The 24264-nt window shown below is 49.6% G+C and overlaps 9 protein-coding genes across 9 annotated transcripts; 4 read left to right on the forward strand and 5 right to left on the reverse strand.

Annotated features, from left to right (window-relative positions):
- Window positions 1-223: 223 nt before the first annotated feature.
- N7517_005751 (uncharacterized protein) lies at window positions 224-1283 on the reverse strand (the record flags this gene model as incomplete). The annotated part of the gene is made up of 3 exons (XM_056723481.1): window positions 224-704; window positions 740-1027; window positions 1075-1283. 3 exons carry the CDS (start codon window positions 1281-1283, stop codon window positions 224-226), a joined length of 978 nt encoding a protein of 325 aa, XP_056579731.1.
- A 320-nt stretch (window positions 1284-1603) lies between these two features.
- On the reverse strand, window positions 1604-3039 carry N7517_005752 (cystathionine beta-lyase STR3; the record flags this gene model as incomplete). The annotated part of the gene is made up of 3 exons (XM_056723482.1): window positions 1604-1657; window positions 1716-2759; window positions 2833-3039. 3 exons carry the CDS (start codon window positions 3037-3039, stop codon window positions 1604-1606), a joined length of 1305 nt encoding a protein of 434 aa, XP_056579732.1.
- A 796-nt stretch (window positions 3040-3835) lies between these two features.
- N7517_005753 (cation:proton antiporter) lies at window positions 3836-5671 on the forward strand (the record flags this gene model as incomplete). Its single annotated transcript, XM_056723483.1, has 4 exons — window positions 3836-4088; window positions 4148-4971; window positions 5019-5297; window positions 5345-5671. The coding sequence occupies 4 exons, from the start codon at window positions 3836-3838 to the stop codon at window positions 5669-5671; spliced, it is 1683 nt and encodes a 560-aa protein (XP_056579733.1).
- A 950-nt stretch (window positions 5672-6621) lies between these two features.
- On the reverse strand, window positions 6622-10010 carry farA (CeGAL family transcription factor; the record flags this gene model as incomplete). The annotated part of the gene is made up of 6 exons (XM_056723484.1): window positions 6622-6670; window positions 6737-8438; window positions 8493-9435; window positions 9500-9517; window positions 9665-9689; window positions 9877-10010. 6 exons carry the CDS (start codon window positions 10008-10010, stop codon window positions 6622-6624), a joined length of 2871 nt encoding a protein of 956 aa, XP_056579734.1.
- A 1063-nt stretch (window positions 10011-11073) lies between these two features.
- On the reverse strand, window positions 11074-14240 carry N7517_005755 (mannose-ethanolamine phosphotransferase MCD4; the record flags this gene model as incomplete). Its single annotated transcript, XM_056723485.1, has 3 exons — window positions 11074-11930; window positions 12001-12251; window positions 12310-14240. 3 exons carry the CDS (start codon window positions 14238-14240, stop codon window positions 11074-11076), a joined length of 3039 nt encoding a protein of 1012 aa, XP_056579735.1.
- A 700-nt stretch (window positions 14241-14940) lies between these two features.
- N7517_005756 (putative chromosome segregation protein (Pcs1)) lies at window positions 14941-16648 on the reverse strand (the record flags this gene model as incomplete). Its single annotated transcript, XM_056723486.1, has 3 exons — window positions 14941-15161; window positions 15215-15649; window positions 15706-16648. The coding sequence occupies 3 exons, from the start codon at window positions 16646-16648 to the stop codon at window positions 14941-14943; spliced, it is 1599 nt and encodes a 532-aa protein (XP_056579736.1).
- A 218-nt stretch (window positions 16649-16866) lies between these two features.
- N7517_005757 (protein-degrading AAA family ATPase MSP1) lies at window positions 16867-18221 on the forward strand (the record flags this gene model as incomplete). Its single annotated transcript, XM_056723487.1, has 2 exons — window positions 16867-16975; window positions 17028-18221. The coding sequence occupies exons 1-2, from the start codon at window positions 16910-16912 to the stop codon at window positions 18219-18221; spliced, it is 1260 nt and encodes a 419-aa protein (XP_056579737.1). The 5' UTR covers window positions 16867-16909.
- An 833-nt stretch (window positions 18222-19054) lies between these two features.
- N7517_005758 (putative LysM domain protein) lies at window positions 19055-20962 on the forward strand (the record flags this gene model as incomplete). Its single annotated transcript, XM_056723488.1, has 1 exon — window positions 19055-20962. One exon carries the CDS (start codon window positions 19055-19057, stop codon window positions 20960-20962), a length of 1908 nt encoding a protein of 635 aa, XP_056579738.1.
- An 821-nt stretch (window positions 20963-21783) lies between these two features.
- Window positions 21784-24060, forward strand: N7517_005759 (putative triacylglycerol lipase (LipA); the record flags this gene model as incomplete). Its single annotated transcript, XM_056723489.1, has 9 exons — window positions 21784-22325; window positions 22422-22536; window positions 22602-22720; window positions 22777-22844; window positions 22902-22992; window positions 23047-23300; window positions 23358-23644; window positions 23728-23863; window positions 23921-24060. 9 exons carry the CDS (start codon window positions 21784-21786, stop codon window positions 24058-24060), a joined length of 1752 nt encoding a protein of 583 aa, XP_056579739.1.
- Window positions 24061-24264: the final 204 nt, after the last annotated feature.

Below are 24264 nucleotides of genomic sequence, written 5' to 3' on the forward strand. Positions count from 1 at the left end.
GAAGCACCGAGGAAAAAGCCCGAAAAACAAAAACGCCGAGCATTAATCCCAGAGTGGAGAGATGAGGAAGAAACGTGAGATCAAAAGATCAATCACGAAATGCAAATCTAAACATTAAATGAAAACAAAATGAAGAGATCATCAGGTCATTAGCCCACCGAAATCTTACCTTCTACCTCCACAAGGAGCGTTGTCTTTCCTTTGATATCAAATCAAATACAAATTACTCTCCCCTCTCAACTCTCTTCATCAAAGAATCTCTCATCCGCACATTGACCACACCACCGACACCGTACGCAGGAACGATCTTCCCCATGCGCGCAAAGCAACTAGGCACATAATCGCGACGAATCCGCGCCACACGTTCAGTCCAATGCATACCACCGGCCGGCTGGCGATTATAAAGATCCAATCCGAGGAGGTGCATGGGCGTACTAGCGAACTGCATAGCAGCGGGACAAGCGAATTGCGCGATGCTGGATTTCATAGTTGGGCTTGAGGCGAGGAAGTCTGGGACCGAGGGCGCAATAAGGGCGGGGATATTGAAAGAAGCCCAGATGGTGATGCTGTCGCGGAGACAGAAGAGGCCGTAGGAGACTTTTGGTATTTGGAGGGTTGGTACTGTAGGTGCGGATGGAGGGCATGGTGCGCGGAGAGCAGAACCATACTTCCATGCGACTGGGTTTGTGTTCATGGTGCTGCTTCTAGCTGGCGATTCGGAGGGGGAGAGGCGCCAAACATTTTGGCGAAGCGCGCGTCTTTGTAGACGCAGATTGTCATGTTGACTATTGTTGTTGCGAAGAATTTGGGAAGGCCTGTGTCGATGGCATTGTAGGGCTGGTTGTGTGTTGTTGATCTGAGGGTGTCAATTGCGTTTGCTGTGAGGTAGGTTGATGTGTATAGGGTGTAGATGAGGAGGAATGGAGTGCTGAAGAAGAAGCCGCTGGGTCGAGCGACCATCGATCGAAGGCAGTTTTTGATTGTTTGGCTGATTGGGAAGCCTTTGGACGCTTTTTCCATGATTGCACTGGAGGGATTAGTCTTGTATTTGAATACGTATTTGACTGTAATTACCGATCAATGATGGTGATTAATGGGCAGGTCAGCGCACCCGCTGTTGCCGCGCTAGCGATATCGACACCGAGTCGCTTGCCCATATCCTTGGTATTCCATGTTGAAGCTGTCGGGCGTGTGCTGGCCTGTCGTTCCTGAGGCTGTTCCTGCTTTATTGTCGCCATTGTAAATATTGTATCTTGCGTAACAGCATCCCGATTCATACTCATATAGTTTGAAAAAGAGAGAGATTATGCATTGAGTAAAAGAGTACACAGATCAAATGAGAGGAATTGAATTACAAATGCGAGATCTGAATTATATCTACGGAGTACCCCAGCTTCGGACGAGAATGACCCGGGCGCGACCCGGCGCCGGCTCTCCGATGCCGGCCCGATAGCTTATCTGCCGGATAAACGCTCCAGGGCTGTTTATATTGTCTTCATTGTCAACATTGAAGATAAAATGAATATACAATGGAGTATAGGCTTGCTTCATTATACTCTTATTTTAAATTCCCCCAAACGCCAAATACAAAGATTTTAACTATCTAGCGAGCTTCAATACCATCCAGAGTGACATTGACCGCACCTGCTTGCACCAACTGAAAAAAAAAAGTTAGCAGAAATCCAAATTATGCAAGGGAGTCACATAATACATACCGCTCGTTGCAAGTCGTCAATCAAGTCATCCACATCCTCAATACCAACACACAACCGGATCAAGTCTTCAGGCATAGCACGTTCCGCCCGGGTCTTCGCGTCAATGCTAGCATGACTCATACGGCAAGGCATACTGATCAGACTGTTGACACAGCCAAAGCTGACACTGATAGCCCAAATCTTGGCGCTCTCCACAATGCGCTCGCTAATGGCCGTGTCACCAGTCTCGAACGAGAGGACAGCACCGGCGCCCCGCGCCATGGAATTGTGGAGTTCGTATTGCGGGTGGGACCGCAAACCGGGGTAGCGCACCTTGAAGCCATGCGATTCTAGGAACTCGGCAATACGTTGGGTATTGCTTTGCTGCTGGTCCATTCGGACCTTCAACGTCTTCACGCCGCGCAGTAATAGCCAAGAATCGAACGGTGACAGGCCGCATCCCGATGCGTTGATTGGGAAGTATAGGCGTTCTCCGAGCTGCAGGTCGTTCACGGCAATGACACCGGCCATCAGGTCGTGGTGACCGGAGAGGTACTTGGTGCCACTCTCGTAAACGACATCGGCGCCGAAATCTAGTGGGTTCAGAAGCAGAGGAGACATCATGGTGTTATCCACTGCGACAATGCAGGCGGGATTGGCTTCGTGAGCGGCGGTAGCAATTTTTCCGATATCGACGATCTTGATCAGGGGGTTTGTGGGGGTCTCGAGCAGCACCATGGTTGTCTTCGAGCTCAGCACCTGCTCGACCTTCTCAGGCTGTGTGGTGTCGACATGGTGCACAACGATTCCACCGTTGGTGGAGAGATACTTAAGCAGACGGTTGGTGCCGCCGTAGAGGTCGTCACCGGTAACCACCTCATCACCGGGGCGGAGAAGTCTTGTAATCACATCCAAGGCTGCCATGCCGGAGGACACCACCAGGGCGCGCTGTGCCGACATGATCTTGGCCAAGTGACGCTCAAGGTGTGTGCGAGTGGGGTTCCCGGACCGTGTATAGTCATATTCTCCACCGCCGGCGTTGGAAGTTTGTTTGAAGGTGGCACTCTTTAATGATTGAGTATGGTCAGCATTTAGATCCATTTGCAAGGACCATTTTGTCACCGAGATGGATCTGTACCTGATAGATAGGAACACTGCTGGCATTGTATTGGTCACTGCCCTCGGTGAAGACCAGCTCGGTGGCAATATTGTACCGGCGACCAGTATGAGGGCTGGACGGGGCAGGAGAAGGTGGAAGGTCATTGCCTGACAGGTCAACCTGAGGGAAACCCTTCTTTACACCGCTGGATGACCCCGAGGCATTGGGAATTCCAGAGGCCGACATCGCTGCGGGGCAGAGAGGGGAGAAAGAGAGTGTGTAGATGGTAATTGAGGGTATTGAAAGCAAATGGAGAATATGTAAGAAGCAAAAAGGGGGAACAGGAATAAAAATCAGAAGAAACCGAATCTCCAATCACTCACGTCTTTCCCCCCCCCAGACAAGCTGACTCGTCCGAGTCGACGCTGATTCGTCGATCCACGGCCATTGCGATTTCGTCATCCACTAGTCCCGATTAGGCATGCAAGTATGTGGAGTTTTATGAGTCAACAATTTACTTATGTTTATGAATTTATATGGATTAGAATATGGATTAGAATATGGATTAGAATATGGATTAGAATATGGATTAGAATATGGATTAGAATATGGATTAGAATATGGATTAGAATATGGATTAGAATATGGATTAGAATATGGATTAAAATACAATTTGTAAGGAGATTTGTAGATCGCGGAATATATAGACTGTGGAACGTTGAATATGTTATTATATCCAGTATTGGTTTGTATATACTTTGTACATCTCAAGAGTTCTTTGTTGCACATTCTAGGATTTTTTATATTCCTAGCAAAGAAATATATCGATGTATGCTCTTGAGAAAGTCGCAAATTTTCGTTAGTCATCGACTCGGCTCTCCAGGGCTCTGCCCAGGGGGACTGCCAAGCCTTTCACTCATCTCAGTCTACATATCTAATTGCACTTGTCCTTTACCCTCTAATTAGACACCTACATGGAGTTTGAAATCTGGAAAAAATACCCAAGGACCTTCAATACCTTAGCTAGAGAGGAGCAACAAAGATGGCATCCGAATCGGAATCGGCATTTGCCTATCACGAACCATCAATCAAAACAGTCCTCAACTACACCGGATTTCTTTTGACCCTGAACATAGCCAACACCTGCCTGGACAGACTCCTCTACTGTGGGTTAATCGGCCAACTCTTCATCGGTGTCTTGTGGGGCACCCCCGGGGCACAATGGTTTGATCAAGAGACAGAACGAGTGGTCCAGCAGATTGGGTATTTAGGCCTGATACTCTTGATCTATGAAGGTAAATCACTCGTATACCTTTCTCTTTCCTTGTTGGACAGATTCTCTTACAATAAACAGGCGGTCTGTCAACTTCAACCAAGTCCTTGAAGGCAAACATCCTTCTTTCGACAGCCGTTGCTATCACTGGAATCTGTGTCCCAATGGGGTTGTCATTCATTCTCAAGGAACTTCTATCGGCGACTTTTCTTCAGTCCTTCGCAGCTGGTGCAGCCCTGAGCGCAACTAGTCTCGGCACCACATTTACCATACTCTCAACCACCCAGCTAACAACTACAAGGCTCGGCATAGTCACCACTAGTGCTGCAATGCTAGACGATGTGCTCGGTCTGGTCATGGTTCAGATTATTTCTAATCTTGGAAGTACCGACTCATTCAGTGCTGTAAATGTAATTCGACCTGCTTTGGTTTCCATTGGTTTCGCTGTTGGTCTTCTATTGTTGTGTGCATTCTGTCTACATCCAGGATTCAAGAAATTGCTTGGCTGCAAAGACAAGTTCCCAGCTTCTGTGGGGACTGCACAATTTGCTTTCCTTGCACAGACATGTGTGTTAGTTGGGATCGTGGCTGGTGCAACGTATGCTGGAACTTCGAGTCTCTTTGCTGCCTACCTTGCTGGGGTGATTGTCTCTTGGTTTGATGGGCTAGTAGCTGAGACGAAAACATCAATTGCTGGCTCACAGTCTAGTGACTCTCATGAGCAGACTCCCAACCACCAAGGAAGCACGCGGAATAGCAAGAACTGGCGTACTGAAGAGACACACTCTCCACGTGTGCAAACCCAGGAAACAGAAATAACCCATGATGATATACCTACGGGCGAACTCATCTACAGCAAATATTATAAAGCGCCGGTTAACCGACTTCTTCTCCCTTTTTTCTTTGTGAGTCCTTACATTCAATCTAAGAAGGGACGTATTAACATCAGCAGGCATCCATCGGATTCGCAATTCCCATCACCAAAATGTTCTCAGGCCAGGTTGTATGGCGTGGGATTATCTACGCCATGCTGATGGCAATTGGAAAAATGATCACAGGCCTGTGGCTCGTTCGATTCTCTCCGAGCCCTGTGTCGGGGCTAGTCTCTACCATTAAGAAACCGTTTACATACGTTCATTCCTACTGTGCGAATCCTCAGCCCATCAGCAGAAACTCGAACCAAAGCAAGAAAGCCCCACAAAGACTAGCAACTCAAGATGACAGCGCAGAAGTTTCAACCCTGGATAATGCTAGAAATGAGTCTTGGCCAACAAACAGATCTCCTGCACTCACTTCTCGCCCCGGTTCCCGCATTTCCCTCCCCCCAAACCCAAGTCCTTGTATCCGCCTGCTATACTGGGATTGGCAATGATTGCCCGAGGCGAAGTGGGATACCTCATTGCTTCAATTGCCGAAAGCAAGGGGATGTTCTCTAATGAATCTTCCGAAGGACCGTCTGAGATCTATCTAGTGGTCATCTGGGCAATCTCGCTCTGTACATTGATCGGTCCGATCTTGGTTGGGACTCTGGTCAGGCGTGTAAAGAAGCTGCAACAGTTAAAGGTAGATATGGGGGCTGATCCTTTGGGGGCCTATGGCATTTAGTTACCTCGGATACAGTGATGACCGTGCTATATTCAAGTTCAAAAACTATACCCATACATACGTAGACAACAATCCTTATCTTAATGATCCTAATATACACAAACACAGCCGTTCAGCCACCCATCTCCATAATCTCACCATGCTTGATATGAGTCATGGCGCCCCGGGAAAATGGGGTCCTTCTTGTCAAAAGCAGCCAGCCTTCTTGCGCTCGGCAGGCGCCCAATATGTGATGTCCTTCGAATCACCACCCAGGCGCCCATCATTGTTCCTCTTCAGCTTTGCTAATGCCTTTCGCCAGCCCCGGGGATCATTGGCATCAGCGGTAGCCTCGGGAAGGTCAACCGTCGGGTTTAAAAGGCTTGAAATAAGTTGACAGGTGGGTTATTTACTGTGATAAGACGCGACTTGACGCGTCGCGGGCCGGGATATGAGATGCATCGCTTCCTTATTTTTAATTATTTTTAATCTGGCTTAATGCTATAGGCTTATGCTTGGATAAAGTAGAATAATATAGATATATGTGAATACCAGCAATTGAAAATTGTATATACTCCCAATCCCAACTCCCTCAGGATGCCAGTCCATGAAGTTTTCCCAATATAACCCAAATCAGAGATAACAGAAGACGCAAGAGAATAATCAAAAAGATTACCAACCTCATCCATGGATATTCATAAACCAGATCGTCCCTAAGACAGAACAGACGATCCCACACCAAACGCCGCCGCACCCACCTCGCCTCAAAAGCAATCCGTTTTGAGACCGGAAAAAGAAAAGCTCCAAAAGATGAAAGTATATACCAGCATAACAAGTAGATTAGGGTCTGCAAAGGAACTCCGGGTGTACTTTGTAGGTGTAATTTATACTCCAAGCCCCCAAAGTCCACTCTCGACAGGTAAAGCGTAACAACATAAACATGAAGCGTAACTAGTCTAGATCGTGGTTGTTTATGCAGCCAGATCGCCGAAACCGCCGTTGATGCCAAAGAACTGGAACCTGTTGCGCATTAGCAAAATAATATTATATAAAACCACAAAACCACAAGGCGTTTGCGAGACATACCAGTCCTCGACATTCAGCGTTGTTGGAGCAGTCGGCCCGCTACGGGAACTACTACTCCAGGTATCATTGTCCTGGCTAGCAGCGTCCATTGCAGCTCCACTCATAGTGCCGTCGAGACCGTGCATGGGCGGCCACGCTTGCTGGTGCTGGCCCTCCATGCCAAACATCTGTTGCGGCGGGTTGGGATGCATTCCCATCGCGCCCGGCAGTCCCGACATTACCGGTGGACTACCATGGGAGACAGACATGCTACGGCCCGAGACGGGCTGCGGCTGGTTGTTCATCATGGGATTAGGGCGCGGGGTCATGCCCGGGGGCATTTGGGATGGGATCTGGAGGGACGGGTCCACTGCAGCAGGCTGGGGTGGCGATGTCAACTCCGGAAAGAAGGCGGTGCCGTCTGGAAAGAGTTGATCGGGCTGGAAGTTCTCCCAGAGGGAGGGGGAGAGGTTGGGCGAGGTGCGGGTTACTAGGAAGAAATCGGGGGGTGTGGCTGGTAAAGAGAATTGGCCATTGAACGGGGTTGTAGGCCTGGTGTTGGCTCGGGAATTACCCGTTCCGGTCATTGGATCGTGAGGAGCGCGGTGGTTGTTTGGTGATTGTTGACCACCGGGAGGGGGTTGGTTCAATTCCCGAGAGGGGGTGACAGCGGGTGTCTGGGGCCGGGAGCGCTCATATGACACAGGGGGCGTAGGCCCGCCATTTGGCATGCCGATGTCCATATCATCGAATTTGCGTTTTGGCGGGTCGTGCCTCTTGGAGGAAGATGATTCTCCATGCCGTGTACGCTGATGTCTCCGGCCTGCAGCTTTCTGGAGTCGTTCTTCCAACACCTTGTTTCCGAGGATAGACTCGAACAAGGTGTTCACCATCTTTGCCACCAGCCAGACCTTTGATACATCCTTGAGGGCTAGCATGCAGACGTTGATTCTTTCCTGGCAGGTGGCCACGATCGAAGGAACCGAGGAACGCATTTGGTACACGTGCATAATCAAGGCAGAGAATAAACTGTAGACAATGAAGGCTGGCGTGTACCGGATCTCCCCATGCGCCTGTAGGTTTTCGACAATAGAGGTGATCATGCCTGCAGCTTGGAAGGCAATTGTTCGCGACGGATAAGCCATTTCTTCGACCCTGTAGTTATTGGGCGCGGACGAGGCAGGCGGCATATGAGCCCTGTGAAGAAGACAGAGCGTAGTGTAATAATTAGAGTGCAAGAGAGCTGCCCAGAAATGATGCCTAGAGCGTTGCCAGCATACTTCTTTAGGACAGTTTTGCAGCCAATCGGCGAGGGCCATGTCTGAGTGGGTGAGATCCATTGCATTCATACGTCGTGACTTCGAAGCCACAGAGTACTGCTGTGACAAAACCAAGCCCATGATCTCGCACAGCTTGACATACTGCAGGAAGAATTGGACATGGACAGGATCTGATGGGTATTCGGCGACAATGTCGAGCTCATCCTCGATGAAATCGTCCTCCGTCACCATCTCAACATCCGAGTCATCTGTATTGATTCCAATCGGTCGCCCCAGTGCGACAGCGACAGAGCGATCCCGGGTAAACAGGGTCCACCAGATTCTCTTCCAGAGTCGTTTGTCTGGTTTATTAAGCTGGGACATTTCGACGCTGCGGTGCATTCCAGAACCCTGAGCTACCACCATAGCGACCCGTGTCCAGTAGAAGACGTTCTTGGTGACATCTGTAACTAGTCAGAAAAGCCATTAGGATAGACTAATATGGATTGGGAACTCACCTTCCGGTCCCTCCCAGTACCAACCCAAAAGCACCAATGCCTGCACGATAGTCACACGGTCATCCTCGTAGTTAGCATCGTACAACGCCTTGGCACGCTTGTAGAAAGTCATGGCCGCAGGGGTTGTCGAGCCATTCGCATCCATAAGCTGCTGGTTAGTGCAGACTCTCGACCCTGCCAGCAAAATTGCCTGCAGCAGCAGTAACGAGGGCGGGTTCTTGGGATCACGGTAGTGACGCATAAAGCGACTCTTGTTGATAATCGGCACGACGGGCGCCACCCATTTGAAGTAGGCGTCAACCAGTTCATCACACAGCGGTTTGGGCGGGAGCAGGAATGCGCCTCGCTGATGCAGGATATCAATTTCCAAGTTGTCCAGGTCCGTTAACCGGGCGCGGGATCCTCTGATATTTGGTGGGAGTGGATAATGCACGACATCTGTTGTTCCATGGCGGTCTTGGACCAGAAGAGACAGATTCGACGACTCGCCCAAGTACGCCACCCGGCCAGCCTCTTTTATCGGAGCACGGGCAAACTTGGGCTTCATGAATTGGGCATAGGCGTTATCGGCCGAAGCTTGTTGAGCGGCCTCCGCGTCGGAGAGGGAGGTATTGGGCATGCCGTCGACGCCCATGCGGTTGTTCGGGTATCCAAAGGCATCGTTCTTTTCATCCGAGTCTGAACTTTTCTCCTTTTCCCTAGACGCAGAGATAGAGCCGGATATCGAACCGGCTGGCTCCTCAGTACTCGTGGGTCGGAAGTGAGCAACCGCAGCATCTACAATTGAGGAGGCAGTTTGCGGTGGACTGTCGTCATACTGATTATCTTCCTTGCTCTTGTTCTGATTGTTCTTCTTTCGTTTTGGAGATGGGATCTTGCACTCGATAGAGAAAGCGACACAATTGGTGCAAGGCACTCCGAGACTGGCTGCATCACATCGAACCTAGGCGACGGGAACAGGTTAGAATGTACAGAAAAAAAAAAGGTGCGACCGAGGACAAACTCACCTTGCGAGCATGACATGTCTAATTGAGTCAAAGAAGAAATGTCAGCCACATTTTGTCCAAATCCAAGACCAAAGGGGGAGAGAAATGTATCGCGATAAGGAACTGAGCCGAGGTGCGTAAGAACCTCGGCCCCAGAGTCGCGTCTCCCTAAAAATCCAGACGTACCTCGCACGCGCGTGATGCACGTTGTCTAAGATTAGATAAAACGAATTAGCAAGCGCATAAGAATGCTTAACTGGAAGAGTTTTCCTTCAGATACAGGGGATTCGAAAAGCCGAAAAACCCCTGTCTCTCAACTTTGCGCCCGCACACTCCCCACAAATCAGACCAGAACACCATCTCGCCAATATCAAAGAACTAAAGCAGAACTGGCTTACCTTCTGAAACTCAGCGGTTGGCCTTGTGGACCGTTGCGCACCGTAATGCCCGAAGTCCCCGTCGAGCCCGCGTTGCTCGGAGCTGGGCTGGGATGGTCCGATAGCTGGTCGGTGTGGAATTCAGTGGTACTCATGGCCACACAATCTCACCATCCAGGAATCGGTAGACTTCGAAGAAGGGATGCGCTCGGAGAGGAGGGGGGGGGGGGGGGAAGCAATATGATATAAAAAAGGGTGTTAAGGCCCACGGGGTATGGGGTACGGAGTACGGAGTATAAAGGGTTAAGAAAGGGGATCTCTCACAGCAAAGACGCCACGCGATCACCAGAAAATTAAGGAAAAAAAAGTACCGGGGAGGGGGAAGAGAGAGAGAGAGAGAGGAATATCGAAGGTGAAGTTGGGGTTGTGGCAATATCATATTGGTGGAGTTGCTATTTGGTCAGCATTTACTCCGTAGTATTTATGCATTTTGGTATATTATATTCTATTCTATATGGAATATTCTCTTTATTTTCTATTCTATGAAAAAAGGGGTAAAAGGTAACTAATGGCGCAGGGGGTTCAGACCCAAAGCGCTAATAGTGTAAGAAAGCCAGAACGGGGCGAGAAATAGAGATCAGGGAGACCAGTAATGAAAAATAATGCCAATAACAATCCAGACGCTGACCCTAATTCAGGTCCACTGCGTGGAAATACCATTCAGCCTCCAATTTTGGGTTCATCCCGAAAGATTTTGGGGCCATAACGTTCCAAGTAGATAGAAATGACAGAGTCTGTCTGAGACAAATATATTCGACGGGATGTGCGGATGTATATGCAGTGTGACCTGCCCACTGGCCATAGGGGGTTTTTTTTTGCATGTGTTCCGTTTCAGACATGTTAATCTAAAAGGAAAAGGTTTAGATCTCCTTCGAAGTCAAGATTGCGGAGAAAAGAAAAAAAAGGAAGTTGCGGGGGGAATTTCATCTCTGTACTCCATACTCTCTCTCTCTCCATTATACGTATAGATTCTTCAGCTTGTGATGCCTCGGCAACTTGGAGCTTTGACCAATGAGAGTGTTTTGGTTTCGAGAACACGGTTCTTAGGCCCTTCACCGGACATCCCCGGAATTGTAGAAAGTGAGACAGTTTGAGTATAATAAAAATACAATGGAAAATATGAATATAGCCTGTATAGTACATTATAACATATTTCAACTATGACCACCCATTCTTTCCTGATTTACCCTTATTCTTACCCTTGGACTTGGATTTGGACTTGGACTGGGCTTTCTTCGGCTCCTTGTCCTCGTGGCCACACTCGGTGATCTCTTCGATGGTCTGGACTACAGCCTCAACGGCTGTCACCGTGGGGGCAAAGTCCACACCGCTGACAAATTGCTCGCTGAGGAACTCTAGACCCGCCACGAAGGTGCAGAGGGCACTTGCAATACAGAAATGACTAATGGTCATTCCAATGTCTAGCCACGAGCCCTCGTCGCGTACCATGAAGAAGAAGTTGAGGGTCATGATGTCCGAGATGGCCATGACAACCATAAAGAGCGCGCTGGGGGGTACCTCTAGGCGGCGGTTCAGGATACCCAAATTGGCACTGATAATGGCAAAGGGGATGAGGATTTGGAGGATCAAGAGCGCGCCTTGGGCGAATGGATCGAAGACGGGGATAAGGCGACGAACGCTGTCGAGGGAGAAGGTCGAGATCGAGGCCACATTGCCGGTGCTGAAGAAAGCCGATTGTAGAAGGAAAAAGAAGAAGAGTGCCACGCGGACATCGGAGAGAGTAAGGGCACGGTAGTAGAAAATTTCACCGTCAACGGTCGTCACGCCGGGATTCTTAGGTTTCTTTAAGGTGCCTGCTGTGTGGACGTAAATGGCATGTTCCAGGCGAACCCATGTTACAATGGTCATGCAGAATACGAAATAGAACAGCCCTTCCCATGAGATTGTGAGAATGATAAAGGTTGGTGAGAAGGTCAAGAAGATGATCATGAGCCGGTGCAGATAGTGGCTGTTTGGATACAGACGGTGGAAGAATGGAAGCGTCAGGGAAGCCACTGAAAATTGGTTAGCATTTCTCGGTGAAGACATCTTTCCGTCCTAGGACGAACTGCCGTGTAAACTTACCTAGAACAACCCATCCAACCACGATATTGCCAAACGGCAGGCCTTGGCGGGCCTGGAGAGAGAGCACAGATGACCTGGTGACGATGACAGCAAGCAGGACCATGCCAAGCTGAATTCCCATGATGATCCGCGAGCCCACACGACCAATAGCATTCGGTTCTTTGGATTCCGGGTCACGATGTCCGATGATAGCATCCTCAAACAGCAAATACAAGATGCCAGTGAGGAACATGAGCAAGCCGCCATAAGTGCTGCGAGAAAAAAAAAGATTAGCCACGTAAAAGCCATTGCTGTAGAAAGGGAGCTTACATAGTATCAAGGTTTTCAACCTTGATTACTGGCAGAAGAGTGAACGAACTCATCAGGCCGCAACCGAGAGCCCAAGTCGCAGACAATAACGTATGGCTGCGAATGAAGCTAAAGCCATGGATGACGGGCCACAACGCACCCAAGGCAAAGCAGACGGTAAAGATTTCGCGATGGAAATATGATTGAACCATTGCCTCCATCACACCGAGGAATGCCAGTAGCTGAAGTCCAAACTTGAGGTATCCAGTGAAAGAGCACACATGGCCCAAGACAATCTGACGACCGGCAATCAGAGCCTTACGGCGTGCAAAAACCTCTTCCCAGAAATAAACCGGGAAGAATGCATAGAAATAGTAGCGCCAGGATGAGCCCTGATAAAGGAACACCGAGAACAAGGCGACCAGGATGGACGAGAAGAATGAAATACTCGCCGTCGTCCGGTGGGAGTCTGATGTTCCATGCAAGACGTGCAGATCAATAACCGTGGTCAGCGCATACGCGATCCAACCTAGGTATCCAACAGAGACAATGGTCCGCAAGAATAGCCAGTCATAGGTTTGTAAATAGCGCAGACCCTCAAGAGCAACGCGAAGAAGCTCAGCAGACACCACAATAGCCTCCTCATGGTCACCCCTGGAGATGAGTGCCTCGATTTTTGCCAGTCGGCCTTCAATTGAGTTCTCGTGGTAGCCCGATAGAGGCTCATAGGGCACATACCGGATCACCGCGTCTCGCTTTTGTTCTTCTTTGACGCGGTACATCTCCAGAACCCCCTGGGTGTTGGCGAGAGCAGCCAGCGCCTTTTCCTTGGGGCTAGCATTGAGGTAGTCCAGCGGCAATTGACCAACGGAGTTGACGGGGAAGTCAAGACCGACTAGGTAGGCCATGAGCGCGGCAACATCGGCTTGTGCTACATCGTGTCGGCGGACCTGGTCGAATCCCCAATCCGCCGAGAAACCATCTTCGTGGCCCGCGGCAATTCCGCCAGCGGAGAGCTGGGGCCGCGCGACGCCAGATCCCCAGACAACCAACGGTGTCCGAGTATTATCCGGATGACCATCACCATGGCTGCCCGTGTCACTCATACCATGGTCTGCGGTGAACACGAACGCCGTTTTGTCATCTCCGTAGAAATCCTCCACCAACTTTGTGACTGCCTGGACTCCTTGATCCACTACCTTGATGTTGTGTAGGTATTCGTTCGAATAGGGCCGGAAAGAGTGGCCAGTGGTATCCAGTCCAAGCAGGTGAAGGAAGAACACCAATTTGTCGTCTCGTAGTTTTCGGTCCAAGCCCGGGTCGGTCTTTGCCGACTCGAAGAGGTCGTGGACTTTGGAGAAGACCCAAGTATCCAGATGCGTCGCATCGACGGTGAAGTCCTCTGCTTCTTCACTGTACATCTCCGTATCGACTTTGCCCGGTACGGCGCCCTCCTTGAACATTGGTAGGATATCAGGGCTGCCCCAGCTCCAAGTGTGTCGGCTCTGGTTGAAAACACTGTCAAAATTCACCGGGTTCATCTTCCATCCTGTGGTGACGGAGGACACGTCCTCATAGAGACCTGCGATAAGCGCAACATGGCCTGGTCGTGATTCGGTGGGGACGCGGGTATGTGAGACACCGAATGTTCCATGGGAGAGGACTTGCGAGCGAATAAAGGGAGACAGGCGAATCAATTCGTTGTTTTCTGGATCGGCGTCGGGAGACGGGTCAGGGAAAGCTTGGAAGGCCTTGTCGGCTCTTAGACCATCGGCGACAAAGAGGACGAGACGTTTGGCAGGTGCGGGGGCTCCGGATGATCGCTCGACACCATATGATCGCATGCCACTAACAATTGGACTGACGAAGTAGATGTCAAAGATTGAGTATGTATAGATCAAGTGGAAGATCACTGCGAGGGCGAGAAACCCGACGCGGCCTAGACGCGCCATGATCTATGTCTGAATACTCAGGTGTTAAAAGAGTGGAAGTGGTCCACTGCCACAAAGGTAGGGAAATTCACAAAAAAAAAAAAGGAGATATGAAGGTCACAACACGTCAACCCGTCAACTTTGGAGATGCATTGGGGAACTTGGCGGTGAGAGCCAATCACAAGCCTAGTTTGATTTACTCTACATATAGTTGTATTTTGGTTTTTCTTTCCCTGTTGAAGTTCTGCTCTATCTTAACAAAGCTGGAAAAAATAGATATTGAGATGAAGCTATCGAATATACAGATATAGAAATACATGTGCTTATACAGTTGGTGTGGGGGGTTATGTTGTATACCTCTGAATGACCTCAATTCAAACCTCAGTATCAACAGACTATTGGGGCTATAGAATGTGGCGACGAGATCGGCGAGAACTTGAGCTGCCTTGGATATGTTTTGATTGTTGAAGGAGCACGCTGCGAAGCGTGTTTCACCGGGCAAAGGTCCCACTAGCAGACGCTTACCACTAAGTACAACGTAAGTATACAAGTACGCAAGTCTATAACAACATTGGAAGGTATATTTGCTGAAATTGATGTTATTGATCATCGAAACAAAAAGAAACATAACGTTCCCAGCTCCCGAACAAACTCCATGGAAATGAACAGATTCCGAAAAAAAACCATAAACACCAAGGACTGGCATTCAGTATCAGTACTGCTATTGCGCTGGAAGAGACCGACGCTTTGTGAGGGCATCAATGACGCGCGTATAAAATTTGGCTGCTTGTCCGCGGACGAAGGTGATATCCACGGTCAAGAAGTCTGGTAGCAAGTTGACCAGGTCGCGATCGCGGTTAGGGTCTAAGTGAGGCAGGTATTGGAACTCGGTTTTGTCATAATCAGCGGAGACCTTTGGCACGACAAGATGGAAGTGAAGAGCTGCAAAGAGGTTAGAAAAATGTCCCCAATTTTTAGGAAATTGAGCAACTTACTTCCGTTGATTCCAGTCTGGATACAATCGTATAAGTAATCTGACTCCCTGTTCTTGACATCACGAACGATCAATCCGGTTAAATCGCTATATAAGTCTTCTTTTAATTGGGCGAGCTGTGAAGCCTGCGCCGCTTCAGCGGTGGCAAGTGCATTAGCACGGTTAGCGGCGCCGCCCTTGATGGCACTGCCGGGAACCTTCGCAGCTCCCTCGAGACTGGCAGCTGTGTTTCGTGCCGCAGCAAGCTTGGTCTGTAAAGCTTTGACCTCAGACTGAGCAGACGCAAGCTGTGCTCGTGCCTCATTGCCGCTAGATGTGAGTCGAGCTAATTCATCATCACGTTCTTTGAGTTGTTTCTGGAGTCCACGGCTCTGTAGTCCTAGCTTTCGCTGAGCATCAATTTCGGACTTGAGCGAGGCAACCAATTCATTCGATGCTGAGGATGTATTAATTCATCTGCTCTAGTGGCTACAAGACAATAGAAGAGCATACCTGTAGTGACAGCTTCACTCTGCTTTCGCAGTTTCTCCATGTTGGTGTTGGCTTCGACAATCCCAATCTCCCGTAAATTGCGGTATTTACTCTCCAAAGAATCATACTTCTTGGTCAGTTCTCCCAGCCTGCGCCTCAGCTCTGGGTCTCCCTGCTCGGAGTCGGTGCCCCCAAGCTTGCGTTTACGAGGAGAAGAATCCTGTGAGTTGCGTAACATAGATAACCGAGAACGAGCGTTCTTCGCGGGGGACATCGATTTGGGATTATAGGCCGGTTCCTCGTGAATGATAGCCCCATCCACGAGCTCTGCGGGTTGCTCAGTCTGCTGAGAATCTTCGACCTCAGGTTCGTTTCTTCCCTGGCTCGCTGCACGAGCAAGAGGGCTCGGGTCGGCTTGCTCTATGTGGGTTTCCTGGAAACTAACGTGCCGAGAGCCGCTTGGGGTAAACTGAAATTCACCATCTGTTTGGAGCTGTGTACTGACCGCACGAGGCCGTCCCCGACCGCGTGCTGGGGCAGCCTTCGTGGTCTCGGGCGGCTGCTTCTTTGTATTTCTTGAGACACGTGGGTCTTCATTCTCCTGGTTGTCTGCATCGTCTTGTTCGGGCATCATAGCCTCCACCTTGGTTGCCTGTATAGACGTTTCCGCGTCTTGCGCTGCACGGCTGCTTCCTCTGGGTCGCCCTCGGCGGGCGGGCTTTTTGTCTGCAGGGGGTTCTGGCTCAGCCGCAGCCGCAGCTGCTTGCTGCTTTCTTGTTCGGGTAGCAGGTTTGGTAGGTTTGGTTTCGATCACATTCTCGTTTGAGGTACGCGGTCTGCCTCTTTGTCTTTTGGCGGGAGGCTCGTGGGTTTCTTGTTCTTCTGTTGCTTCGACTTGCATGATGTCCTCATCGTCTGAGCCCAATAGACCAGAAATTTTGGGAGGAGCTTTCCGTTTGGGCATTGTGCAGGTGTGCCTAGGTATTCTTTGATGGCAATTGCATACTCGCGGGACGCGCACCGACAACAACACCCCTAACACCGCCTTCTCCGCCTTATGACATGTGACTGGCATCCCCGAGTCCCGCGCCACAAGCCCGAACGATATTCGATTCTTGTTTTAATCCTGGTGGACTTACTTTTTATTTATCTTTAATTGTCGCTTTCACCTAGAGGCTCTTATTTGCGCCATCACCGGATTCTATCTAATCATCCCCTTATCGCCATGGCTTCAGCCGGTGGCCGAAGATGGCAGCAGTTCTTCCAAGAAATGGTGATGGTTGCAGGCACTGTAAGAAACTTCTTGTTGCAGATAGGACTGAATGTTTCTAACACTACTACAGTCTGCATCTGCATATTTCCTCATTCGCTACCTTCTATCTCGCCTTGATTTCGACCCAGAGAGCCAGAAGAAGGAGGAACAGCGACAGAAGTCCGCCGCCATTATACGTCGATTGGAAGGCGTGAATGAATCAGACGATGAAGTGCCACGGAAGGGCGGCAAACGGGAGAAAGGACAACGAAAGAAAGAGCTCACATTGAACCAATACGAACAAGCGATTGCGATGGATGTTGTTGCGCCGGAGGATATCCCAGTGTCATTTGAAGATATCGGGGGACTTGATGAAATCATTGAGGAATTGAAGGAATCGGTTATTTACCCACTGACGATGCCTCACCTCTACGCTTCCACATCGTCTTTGTTGACCGCACCTTCAGGTGTCCTCCTATACGGTCCGCCTGGCTGCGGAAAGACCATGCTTGCCAAAGCTCTAGCATCAGAGAGTGGGGCATGCTTCATCAACTTGCACATCTCAACGTTGACAGAGAAGTGGTACGGCGACTCCAATAAATTGGTCAATGCAGTGTTCTCGCTTGCGCGTAAGTTGCAACCTGCCATCGTCTTCATTGATGAGATTGATGCTGTTCTTGGAACCCGGCGAAGTGGTGAGCATGAAGCAAGTGGTATGGTGAAGGCAGAGTTCATGACTCATTGGGATGGTCTTACATCGGCGAATTCGACGGGAGAGCCCCAGCGGATTGTTGTCCTAGGAGCGACCAACCGCATTCAAGATATTGATGAGGCGATTCTCCGAAGAATGCCCAAGAAGTTCCCCGTGACCCTTCCTCCAATTGCCCAGCGCCTTCGCATTCTCAGCCTGATTCTCAAAGACACGAAAGTTGATCGTGATAATTTCGATCTGCACTATCTGGTCAAAACTATGGCCGGTATGTCTGGTAGCGATATCAAGGAAGCATGTCGAGACGCAGCAATGGTTCCTGTACGGGAGCTTATTCGAGCCAAAAAGGCCAGCGGGATGCAAATGGATGCAATGGATCCCCAAGAAGTTCGTGGTCTTCGGACGGAAGATTTCTTCTCTCGCGCCGGTGGTATCAAAGTTATTCCTCAGCCTGCTCCGTTATCCACCCCAACCAGCAAAGTCTCCGAGAAGGAGGATGGAGACTGGAGTACTGCCTCTGAAGCCACATCGGAAGCTGAGACTCGACACTCTGTGATGGCTGAGCCGCCAGAGTGAATGTGAGGCACTTCGCCTTGTTGATATTTATTCTCCCCTTGTCCCGCAGCGCGAAGACTTGGCGTAATCTACTGGAAATGCTTCCGGATTTAGTGAATGGCTATTTAGTCTTGGGTTTTATGGATATTTTGTTCTAGTATGGCTGGCTTGTTGATAGAATTTCTGATGTCATATGTACAATGGGTTCGGATACAATCTAATACAAATCTTGCTCTCGAATTGGTCACTTGTATTCCTATTCTATTTGATGGCAATTTTATATATACGTGTGGAGAAGGTATCCCCGGGGCCGACAAAGTACCGGGTACACAGAATAGGTGGCCTTCACCGGGCAACGTCATGTACCGCTACTTTGCCGAGCGGCAAAGTCACCTGAGAACAAACTTGTTAATATTGTCCGTTAAGCATTCTGTTTGTCTGTACAGACAAAAAAAATAACAATACTATCTCTTAATTAATATAATTCTTGTAATTCCTGTGATCAATCTTGCCTTTTAACTACTTCGTACTCCACGTTCAAAGGTTTGCGGGTCGTTATCGTCACGCCTCCTTGGCCTCCTATCGCCTATCCTCCCTCAACTCTCCTGTTTTCCATACCTTCCAAAGGGTTTGTGTTGGAACTCTTTACCTTATATTTTGGAATACCTGAATATATGATCAAAACGTTTCCTGCCCGTGTTCCCAATCAAAAGGCCACGAATGCTAGTCCGGGGGTGGATGACGAATGGGTCTCTCCTAGATCAACTCTGATGGCAACTGGTGCCTTGGCGGTACACACTTCTAAGGGGGCTTTTGTTTTGCATCCTTAGACCCATTTACTGGATTTTACAGGAATGAGTTCTCAAAATAGCTTTGACAATGCTTCCCCAAGCTCCAACGCACTCAGCGCAAGCACAACTTCGACCTCCACGATTCGATCACGCCCTCGCCGCTTAGTTTCATTCATGGACGACGAAGACGACAATAATGTTACAAACTCCTACCAGGACGACCCCCAACCCTTTTCCTCGGGATTGTCAACGACTCTTGCTCCCTCGGAGAGGGGAACGACTCGGTCCCGCGGAGCGACTCCCTCGCCATTGTCATCCCGTGGAGCGTCACCACTTCCAATGAAGCACCCGTCACGCGCGACCGAATCGATCAACCGTGGTACTCGGAGTGGGCCAACATCGTTTCCTTGGAGTGGATCATCAAAGGCCTCGTCGTCGGGAGGTGCTGCGGACTTTCTGGACTCCTCGTGGTCCTCTCTTCAAAGCTTGGCATCTTCAGTACTGGGGAGTGATGCTGGACGAGTCGCTCCAAATAATGTGGCAAAAACACACACGCGAAGGAAACCGTCTCGGTCTGACGTATATATCAAGAGTACCCCCAGGTCGGCGTGGGGTCCATCCGCACCGACCGCTCCGCAGTTCGGGACTGGGACAAAGGAGGAGCGGCAGGCTTTGGTGCAGGCCAAAAAGAGAGAAGCGCTGCTCCTCGCTGATAGTGATCCGATCGCAAGCCGTACGCTCCCTCACAAAAGACGCGATTCTGGCGACATTTCATACCAAGCGTTTGAGCCGGAGCATGATGAAGACGCTCTGGCCTATATCCACAAAGTGCAACCCACAGACACCATCACCGGCGTGACGATCAAATATGGCTGCCAGGCTGCAGTGTTTCGGAAGGCGAACGGTTTCTGGCCCAACGACAACATTCAGAGCAGAAACACTGTTCTCCTACCAGTCGATGCATGCTCCGTGAAAGGCCGACCTGTTCCCAAAGAGCCTATTGATCTTTTGAGCAACAATGACGAAGACCCCAGCGACAGCTCGATCGCCCCCATTGCTGCCTCTACCGATGATACCTCGACTGAGCAGGGTACGTCTGCAACCGCAGCTGGGGTCGATGGAAATCATGCTTGGAAGCACGAATCATGGGTGCACATGGATGGGTTTCCCGGATTAGTGCAAATTGGCCGTGTTCCTCGAAGAGCATTGGGATTCTTTCCACGTACACGTCGAAAATCTATATCTTATTCGGATGCAGAACCTCCCGATTTTTACCGAGAAACAATCACTCCTCCGTCTCCTACCGGATCACCACCTCCACCTTCATCCTTTGGAATCCTGCCACGGACTCGACCGAACGGCGACCAGCCCAACCCCAAAACGACACACCCCGCTCGTCCTCGGCATCGCCGCCAGCGCAGTAGTATCCAGCTTTCTGGCACTGGGGTGGGAACGCTTGACCCCACCTCGACTGGCCCGGGGCCTGCGTTAGATGGGTTCACCCGATTCTTCGCACAGCACATTCCGAATCTCGCACTGGCACAACCCCCAGATAATTCCAGGGAAGCTTCTTTCGACTCCTTATCTACTGTCACATCTAATGCATCGACTGGCCTCGAGAACATTGGCGGGGCTTTTGAGGGATGGGTTCGAAAGGTAGCAACGCGCGCTAAGGCCGGCATCAATGAGCTGCAGCAAGGACCACCCACACAGCAGGGCAGCAGCAGGGGCCGCAATATGTGGCGGATGGACGACTTAATTGAGCTGGACGATGGGATGGTGGATGGCCGGAATTCCCCTAGCCCGCTCAAGGGTGCATCGCGGAGGTCTGATTTCCAGGGGACCTCATCCTCATCCTCATCTAACCAATACAACAGCCCTTCGGTCGTGGCAGCGAGCAGGTCTCGTGCGACTGGATTTGGTGCGGGCTCCGGTTCATCCGCCTATGGCGATCGGGTCAAGGATGATTAATGTGTTTGAATTTCCAAGCGTACATAATAAGAGTCTCCGCGTGTGTGTATCCTTCGGAGTTCAAGATTTTTGCATTTCTTTTCTTCGCCCGTTTTCTTTTCCCTGAGCGAGGTGCTTTTGTTCTCACTTTGGCGTTGCCATTTTCTAATGCCAACTCACAATATTTGGCATTGGAAGCACGCATGCATGAGAAGTTTGTATAGAACAGGATGCATCTTAGACGCTATCTTGCCATTTGCATACAGCTCATTGACCCCATTGGATATTCGGCCAATGTATCAAATAGCCAGGCTGTTGCGTGATGGATTTGTCTTGCTTTGGACTAAACCAAAGCATTCCTCTTGTTATCTCTTCTCTTTGACATGTTGGATGTACAATATCTTCAACGCTCTTGTTGCTACTAATTTTCTATATTATGGGCTTTCAGCGTAATGCTCTATTTAGAACAATATTTTCCAAATAGACTATTCGCTTTGCAGTGATATGCGTCTTCTTTTCGTCTTTATTTAGCTGTATCATTCTGTAAAGGACCTTGAATATTTCTGACTACCATTGACCACTGCAAGTATAACCATATCTTGACGGAAAGACCAGTCGCTCTCCACCCTTGGCTCGGAGTCTCCCCTTATATTTCCCACCTATGAGCACCCGGGGCACCAAAGATCACAGCTCATCCCCAATGATAGACAAGCTGTTAATGGTGGGGTTGTTTTAATTGTAAGACAATTTTCCGAGGGGCAGACAGAGAACGAACTATATAAGAGTGATGTTGCCCTTTGACTCTCCCAGTTGTGCTTCTCTTGAACTTCTAACTTTAAAAGATGCGGTCAATGGCAAGTACCTCGATGCTCCTTTCGATCTTCTTCTATTCTATGATTCCCGGGGCAAAAACCAAATCCCTCTCCAAACCAACAGGGACCACATCGAATCCTCCAACAGCGACCCTGCCAACAAGCAACAGAAGCCCAAAGACTATCTTTGTAGGCCGCTCTCTTCCAGAATTCAATCAGGATCTCTTCCTAGGCATCAAATATGCCGACGAGCCAATCCGCTTCACACCAGCCGAGCTCAAGAGCGCCTATGCATCTAAGGATAGTGATTCGGGTATTTATGATCTACCGATAGCAGGACTCGGCACTACTTCTATGTCAGTATACTACAATGCTACGGAGTATGGCAACGACTGTCCTGCGTATGGATCCGATACTACCACCCTGGTCAATAAGGGTCTGATCACTTTGAATGAAGACTGTTTTAACTTGAATATAATCCGACCTAATGCCGACGGGAACTACGGTTTGCTTCCAGTCATGATCTGGATTTTTGGTGGTGGGTGGGCACAGGGCGCCACTGCGGATCCGAGGTATGTCGGTCGAGGAATATAGGGCCGGGTATGAACATTCATACCTGGGGAGGATACTTGATGGTAGTGGTTAACCTTGTGCTACACTGCCTACAGATACAATATGAGCTACATCGTTGAACAGAGCGCATTAAACGGCAAGCCAGTTATGGGGGTGTCTATCAACTACCGTCTGGCGGCGTTCGGATTCCTTGACTCGGAAGAAGTGAGGGTATGATAGTGACAATATGTACAGACTTGGATGTCACAGGTTCTCGAGGCTGACGTCGCTTCTAGGCTGAAGGAAACACGAACCTAGCATTGCGTGACCAGCGTACAGCTATGCGCTGGGTGAAGAAGAATATCAAAGTGTTCGGTGGTGATCCTAACAAAATCACTATCTGGGGCGAGTCTGCGTGAGTCACTGGAAATACATTCTCCGTATATCATATGCTTATTCTCGAATAAACAGTGGTGCGTATAGTATCGGGGCCCATCTGGTGACCAATAATGGCGATAATGAGGGTCTTTTCAGAGCTGGTATAGTCCAATCCCACCATTTCCTTTTTTTTTTAGCACAGGACTAAGCTCAACTAGCAATCATGAATTCTGGAAACGCTGTCGGGCCCCCATACAACGGAACAGAATGGCACCAGCCAATGTACAACCGAATTGTCGAGAGAGCCGGGTAAGTCTATGTCGAACAAGTTTGTATAAACATATCCTAATATACTATGGCCAGATGCATCAATTCACCGAATACCCTACAATGTCTCCGTGAACTGCCCTACCCAGCCTTCTATAGCATTGCAAACGAGGGTCTAGAATGGTTTGCTACCATCGACGGCTCATTCATAGCCCATTATCCTCAAATCAGCTATAGACAAGGCAAATTAGCTAGGGTACCTATCTTGATAGGGACGAATACCGACGAGGGCACCAGTTTCGGGACAACAGGCACAAAAACCGACGAGGACTGCATCAATGAATTGACTAGTAAGTGCTCATCTCACGCCAACACATATTATGTATCGTGCTAAGCGAGCATCACAGCATCCAAGCGCTGGGTCCTTGACCGTTCACAAGCAACCCAGCTGCTATCCTATTACCCCAACATCCCCGCCATCGGCTGCCCCTATGGCTGGGGTAATATCACCTGGCCCTCGCTGGGACTCATGTACAAGCGCTACGAATCTATAGCCGGGGATCTGACCATGGTAGGGCCACGGCGGATGCTGGCACAACGTATGGCCAGCTTGCATGACAATGTATATTCGTACAGATGGGATGTGGCGGCGTTGAATAGCTCAACAATGATTGGGGTGCAGCATTTTGCAGAGGTACGTGGTAATCCGTCTGGTCTTGGATGCTACCCAAGTTTCTAGCCTGCAAGGTGAACTAACGTTTGGATCCGGCTATACAGATCCCTTTCGTCTTTGCGAACCCAGTGCAGACCATCACACCGCTTGGGGTCGACCCTGCGCGCTTGGAACTGGGACAGATGGCAGCGCGGATGTGGATGTCATTCGTGGCGGACCTAGACCCCAATGGACATGGTGGTTAGTAGAATACGCGTGCGGCTTGATTCTACTGCCTGGAAGCTGACTGCCTTCTAGAGTCTGATGTTGCCAGATGGCCCAAGTATTCGTCCCGCGCGACAAACTTTGTGTTCCGCTTACCCCGGAATGACAGCTATATCGAGGCTGACACATACCGTGCCGCTGGGATTGACTATATCAACAGCATCGCGCGGTGATTTGGGGGCAAGTTAGGCTACGGTGTGTGCATGAATAAGGGAGACAGATGGCAGATATGTGCTAGTCCAGATGACTTTCTTCGTTGGGTAACGAGTCAAATCAATGAAAAGCAAAGAGACCGAGCTTTGATTTTGCTATCCAAGTAAACTGTCGACCGTATGAGACGAGCAGGAATGATCCAAGTGGTTCTTATTTTCTCGTTT

The sequence above is a fragment of the Penicillium concentricum genome (genome assembly GCF_028827145.1).
Source record: "Penicillium concentricum strain IBT 3081 chromosome Unknown utg000002l_segment0_segment0, whole genome shotgun sequence".
Classification (NCBI taxonomy): domain Eukaryota; kingdom Fungi; phylum Ascomycota; class Eurotiomycetes; order Eurotiales; family Aspergillaceae; genus Penicillium; species Penicillium concentricum.